Consider the following 7024-nt stretch of genomic DNA (forward strand, 5'->3'; position numbering starts at 1 on the left):
GTGATTTTTTTTCTTCAGGGACTTATTATGAAAGTAATGATGTTATCACTATATTATTGAAAAATCAGGGAAGTATGTCTTTACCAATATACATTTTGAAACCTAGCTAGACATTCTTAACAAAACAAAGTCAGAGTATTCATTGGTGGCAAGCTGTTTTGTTTCCTATTTTGAGATTTTTTTTTCCCAGAATTGCATCACTAAATTGTGCTACTTGTACATACATTAGAACTCCGACTTTCTATCATTTCCTCTTCTAAAAAAGAACTGTTCATTGACTTGATTATAAACATTCAGAAAGCATGTGTTAAAATAAGTTGGACTGTGCATAGACTGATGAATATATTTTGTTTTGTCTTCATATGTGTTTTGTTATGAAGTTGAATTGAAATTGGCCAAATAGCTAATATGAGTAACCTAATAATTTTGTTTTCATTGTTTGGTTTTGTTTTTCCTTGCTTTCTTTGGTTTGGAAACTAAGTGGTACCTAATATGGTAGTCCCTCTGTATCTGTAATTTCAGTTACCCACAGTCAGCAAATAAATGAATATAGTACAATAGGTATTTTGAGATAGAGAGACCATATTCACACAACTTTATTATTACGGTATATTGTTATAATTATTCTATTATTTGTGTTAATATCTTACTATACCTAATGTATAAATTAAACCTTATCCTAGATATGTATGTTCAGGAAGAAACATAGTATATATAGGGTTTGGCACCATCCACGGTTTCAGGCATCCATTGGGTGCTTGGAATATATTCCCCACGAATAAGAGGGGACTACTGAGTCACAATTTTGCCTTTGAAAATTGCATTGTCTTCTTTCAAACAGTACTGTATTGCTTGCTATTTGTAGAATGTATGTTTTTAAGTCATTTTGCCCAAGGCATGGGCAAATTTTGTTGTGAGACATTCAGGCTTTTCTTGGACACTTTAGGAAAGCAGAAAAATTATGCAAGATGTTTATTCACATAAAACAATTTTTACTTATGAAAAGCTAATTGATTCAAATGAGTATAAAATTTCAAATTTTAGCCTCGTTATTGAACAGAACTAACTGGACCAGTTTGTTTTAATAAAGATATGGTTTATGAACACATCAACCATTTTAGAGTAATCAATCACAATTTATAGATTTTGAATTATTGTAATTGCACAAAACTTTGGAGGAAATATAATGTGAATTATTTGAAGTCTTCCTAATATATCTCCTTTTCTGCATTAATTGAACACAGGGTGTTTGTGCATAGTTGTTAAAATTTTAGTTTCATCCAAATACTTCAGCCCAACAGTGTCTTATGTTTTGCCTGTTAAACATATTAAAGAGGGAATTGGGTCATAATAATTTAATTCAGTTAAGGAGTATTCAAAGAACTTCTATATACACAAAACATTGTGCTAATATAATAGTGAGAATGCCAAAAATACTTGTCCCTGCTTCTACTGTGAGCATTTATTTATTGGAGACTTAAGAGCAAGTGTATTTAGCTTTTTTACAGAAGTAACATTTACCACGTAAGAGATTTTGAGAAGTGACAAAATATCAAGAAGCCACTGTATTGCTTTGCTTTAAAACACTGTAGGTTTTAAGATTTGTATCCTGGCTGTAAGACAAACAAAGCCTACAACTAAAAGGTTTGGAAGAATTCGGAAATATATACAAAAACTAGTAAACTGTTAGTGAATATGCAAAAAATCAACTTTAAGTTGATAATAATCAGCATTATTAAGTTCCTAATTTAAAGAGAAATAGTCTTTACATCGATATAGATATAGAGAAATCTCCTGAGTAGAAAGGAATAACATCGTAAAACATTTCATTGTGATGTTTCTATTTCAGTTTTGATCATAGAAGTAATGGAAAACAAAGCAAATATCAGGTGTCAGAAAAAGATAATTTAAGACCTTTCCCAGGATTAAAAATAGGCAATCATAGATTCAGATCACTCCAGTCTAACAAATATGACTTTTGTCTGCTCTTTGCCAAAGAATGTAAAGGAATGCTTGCACTAGGCTTTACCTTTTAAGATTGGCTAAGGAGTCATGACAATTACAGTTTTTTATTCCTAAAGCTTTGCCATCTAAGCAGAATTGAACAAGAGGAAAGAGATTAGTCGGTGACTGATAAAACTTGAAAATTCTCTTTATTCCAAATCCCACATTTTTTTTTCTGAAGTTCAACTAAGGATTTACTCTCTCCATGAATCACTGCTAGGTTAACGTATCCCAGAGTAGCATTTTCTTTATTTTGATTTTCTAAAGTATATATTTTCCCAAAACTTATATTCTAGATATTTGATATGTGTGTATTTTGTTTCCTAAAGTAAAAATTCAAAGGCGATTATTTTCTCTATTTGTCTATGTACTGAAATGCTTAGCCTTTACAATCCTAGGCACAATATTAGCATATAAAATGCTGTTAAATGAATGGCTGAATAACTGACAAGATCATCAGTTCAAACAGATAATTAGAAAAATTTAGGACAGATGGTATTTTTATCTATTTGGGAATGATTCTACCTAGAGAATATGTCTTGTTATATGTAAATCAGGTTAAGATTTAAGAATGTTAGGAATGAATAATTTTTCAGGGGACATACTGATTTATATCAAGGGCCAGAAGAGTCAGAACCGTTGTTGGTGTGTGGGTATGTGTGTGGGCGGTGGGGGGAGAGAGACAGAGAGGAGCAGGATTGGAAAAGATAATATAAAGTTCATATAATGCCCACTTAGGCTTAAAAGTAGAATGTCTTAATTTTTTATGAAAGAAAATTATTTTATTTCTATCATAACACCATTTCAGAGATGTGGTAGCTGCCAAAAAGCTGATTTTTTCTAGTCGATTTGAGAATTAGTAGGGAATAAGGAAAAGGCAGTCCAAAGAATTAGAGATATGTGGGATAAATAATACTTATATCTGGAGCTCTTTAATATGACATCTGATTCTTTCTACATCCTGTAAGGTAGGCAAGTGTCATTTGTCTTTCTCTAATAGGGAAACTGATGTTCAGAGAGTAACCTCTACAGGGTGAGGAGCCCAGAGCCTGAAAATAATTTATTTCCATAAACGCTATTGTGTTCTATTTTGAAAAGTAACAGAATAAGAGACATTAGTTGCTAACATTCATATACTAGAGTGTTTTGTCAACTGTAATATCTGTGACAACTTTGCCACTTCCTAACTAACTAGGCTACCATGGGTAAATTCTCTGTGGGCTTCTGATTTGTCACTTTTGTAATATTTTAAAATGGGTCTAGCTTGCCTCTTAAGTTCCATTCCAACTCTGCAAAGTAATAATTAATTGAATAAAATCATATAAATTCAGTAAAAATGCTAATCCTATATTTGAATTGGAAATACAATTATGAACTTATGATGTTTTTCTTTTAAAAATACATGATTTCTAAGCTCCGGTCACTAAAACATCCTAGAATTAAAATGATCAATTGGCCAGATGCAGTGGCTCATGCCTGTAATCCCAGCACTTTGGGATGCCAAGGTGCGTGGACCACGAGGTCAGGAGATGGAGACCATCCTGGCTAACACGGTGAAACCCCGTCTCTACTAAAAATACAAAAAATTGGCCAGGCGTGGTGGCGGGTGCCTGTAGTCCCAGCTACTTGAGAGGCTGAGGCAGGAGAATAGCATGAACCTGGGAGGCAGAGCTTGTAGTGAGCCGAGATCGTGCCACTGCACTCCAGCCTGGGCGACAGAGCAAGACTCCGTCTCAAAAAGAAAAAAAAAGATCAATTATTCCTAGCACCCAAATTATGGTCTCTAATACCATTTCTCTTGAAAGAAACTAGCAATCATCAAATTAATGACTAATTTCTAGGGCAGGAAATATAAAAGATGGGCTTGTATAATAATACTTGTCATACTAGAAAGGTAGTGAAACTATTGAAGAGACAAGTGGGGACGTATCAAAACTCAGGAGCCAACTTAAAAAGTTCCCCCTGAGCAAAGACTGACAATTTGAACACCAGTGCAATAGCGATTGCATTGCATTAAAGCACATCACATATGTTTAAATCCACCAGTTCATAATGCCATTTTTTAAAAAGAAGGGGTGGTCATTGATCACCTTTGGAGTGTGCTAGGAAACATTCACTGTTTTGAAAACACATACAGAGAAATAGGCATTTATCTAGTTTTTGTTATATGAACTGCACCTCATGGTAACAAAAAAATTGATAAGTGGAAGTTTCTATTTATAAATATATTCCTGCTTGGAATAAGGAATGATAGATTACCCCTTGTGTAATCTTGAATGAAAAATGATTATCAGTGGCCTCTAATAGCCAAAAAAGAGAGACAACCAGACATATGCTGCTTGATGGAAACATCTAGTACCACCTATGCGGTATTTTCCAGACATTGAGTCTGAGCTCACCTCTAGATCCAGTTTATAGGAATACAAGGAACAGACAGACCAACGTGATACCATGGGAATGTAACCCAAAAAAGAATGTGGGAAACTATTTGGTATAGTTTCTTCTGCAAACAAATTGCTAGGAAAAGAGGAGGAAAAACTTATAGACTTAGGAGACTTAGGAGACATTTCAACAAACTGCAAAGCATAGGCTTTATTTAAATTATGATTCTAACAGAAAAACTCTTTAAAACAGGAGATAATGGATGTGTGATGATATTAAGGAATTATTGGTAATTTTCTACTGTGTGATAATACTTACCTGGTTCTATTTTATTCATAGAGATATATATGTAAATATTTATAGGTGAAATTTTGTAATTGGAAGGTAGTGTTCAAAATACTCCAATATTTGGGGCGAGGGAGAGGTTGTAAATAAAACACGATAGGCCATGTGTTTCATTTTGTTGCAGGTGGATGATAGGGCTTTATCATATTAATTTGAAATATTTCATAATATTAATATGTTTGTTTCCTTGGTTATCTAATAATCTGTTTCCAAATAGTGTATTGCTGTATTTTAAAACAAGTTATTTTTTAAACAGGATGCGTGTGGTCCATATTCTCCGGATGAGTGCATCTCTTTGCCTGTTTACACAAGTGCTGAAAGGGATCGTGTGGTTACCAATATTGATGTTCCATGTGGGGGCAACCAAGACCAGTGGATTCAGTGTGGAGCAGCTCTATTCCTAAAAAATCAGTAGAATCTAATGACAACAAAAGCCGTCTTCACAAAAGGGAACATTGATTCTTTAAGCTTTAAATCAAACATGTGGTCAGTCTACATTTGAAATGTTAGTTCAAAATATTAACATATAGTTACCTTATGTTGTTGATGTCATTGAAATTTTAATGTTTAAAAGCAGCACTGTGCATGTTTTAAAGTAATAAAGGAGTTATTGTTAAAACAGTGTTCTTTTGATAACAATAAATATTTCTGTGAGGCAGTTTGCTTTTTCAGTGGCTCAAAAATTTGTTTTAGGTCAGAGATTTTAAGTGGTATACTAATCAATAATATTTTGGCTGCCATTTGTGTCATAACTATTTAATAAAATATAAGAGCATTCATAATTTTTTCAGTCTTCCCATGACTCTTTTTACATGCTGAAGAATGTATTATAGTTATAATGAATGTATAAAAGTATCAACATGAATATAATTATACTAGGCTAATTATAATATACAAATATATAATTACTGTCATAATTATATATTTATAACTAATATCTTAAGGTAATTCAAATAGGAATAATTCAGGTGACATAATAATGGAGGATAAATTCTGGTTATTAAATATTCAGCTTTTTTGTGTTTTTGTTATTGTTTTTTGAGACAGGGTCTCACTCGGTTGCCCAGGATAGAGTGCCGTGGTGCAATCATGGCTCACTGAAGCCTCAACCTCATAGACTCAATCTATCCTCCTAGCTCAGCCTTCTGAGTAGCTGAGACTACAGGATGCACCACCCTGCCCAGCTAATTTCTTATTTTTTTGTAGAGATGGGGTTTTGCCATGTTTGCCAGGCTGGTCTCAAACTCCTGCACTCAAGTGATCCACCTGCCTTAGCCTCCCAAAGTGCTAAGATTACAAGCATGAGCCACCACTCCTGGCCTGTATTTTTTATAGGAGCTATTATTTTAGCTCTGCAAGATTCCCCGAAATCTAAGGAACCAAAAACACTGTTTAGTTGAGTGATAGACATTTTAGTATCCTATGAAGTTTTTTGCAGCTCTATCCTTGTAGCAAACAAATTCTAAGAGCTGAGGTTTATATTTTTGGTAGTTATTTAAAACAAGTAATATCAATGAAAAGTTATATACTTAGAGGAGAAACCAAAGATAAAATGGAAAACATTTTTAGAAGAATGTATTTAAATATATACTTTAAAGGAATATATTTAAATATATATTTAATATATTAAATATATATTTAAATATATTCCTTTAAAAATATGTTTTTCAGGGCTTGCTGTTGACATTACAATCAGCTAGAAAGGGAAAAGCATGGACGAATACACATGGAACATTTTTGTGGGCCATGTTTGGAAATGTTATGCATCATTATGTTTACATTACATTAGAGAGAACTTAATTACATGGGTATACATAATTTCTAGGGTGGCTGGGAAACGTAGTCAGCTGGGTGCTCAAAAAGAGAAGAGGATGGAGGGCTAGCTAGCTCTTTCTACTACATCCCCATCCAGTGAAAAATTTTAATTCATTACAGAAATGCATTCAGTACAATGACATAAAATTACTTAATAAAGAAGCATAGGTCTTTAATAAATATGATGCCAACCTCATGCTTATGAATTTTTGCATTAATATTCAGCAAAATAAGCCAAATACTGGCCAGATTCCAGAAATATAAAGATAGATAATACAGTCTCTGCTCTTGGGAGATTTAAAAGCTGATTGGACAGTGAAATATGTAAAAACAGTCTCCACATTGTAAATGTTTTAATCTGGTATTAATATTGCTATACCACCAGCTTTTTTGGTTAAATTTGGGAAACAATACATTAAAAATGCCCATATAGAGAAAAATCATAGCACAATGAAATAAGAGTTATGTGGCACGGTAG

At 33.2% G+C, this 7024-nt stretch overlaps 1 protein-coding gene across 3 annotated transcripts in view; it reads left to right on the forward strand.

Moving 5' to 3' along the window:
- Window positions 1–5513, forward strand: part of DYNC2H1 (dynein cytoplasmic 2 heavy chain 1) — a 380304-nt gene extending 374791 nt beyond the window's left edge. For all 3 annotated transcript variants that reach the window (XM_055272928.2, XM_055272929.2, XM_055272930.2), the window contains one exon: window positions 4988–5513. In XM_055272928.2, coding sequence (XP_055128903.1) covers window positions 4988–5146 — 159 coding nt within the window. In that variant the 3' untranslated portion in view covers window positions 5147–5513. The remainder of the gene's footprint in view (window positions 1–4987) is intronic.
- Window positions 5514–7024: the final 1511 nt, after the last annotated feature.

Source organism: Symphalangus syndactylus, chromosome 3 (assembly GCF_028878055.3).
Source record: "Symphalangus syndactylus isolate Jambi chromosome 3, NHGRI_mSymSyn1-v2.1_pri, whole genome shotgun sequence".
Classification (NCBI taxonomy): Eukaryota; Metazoa; Chordata; class Mammalia; order Primates; family Hylobatidae; genus Symphalangus; species Symphalangus syndactylus.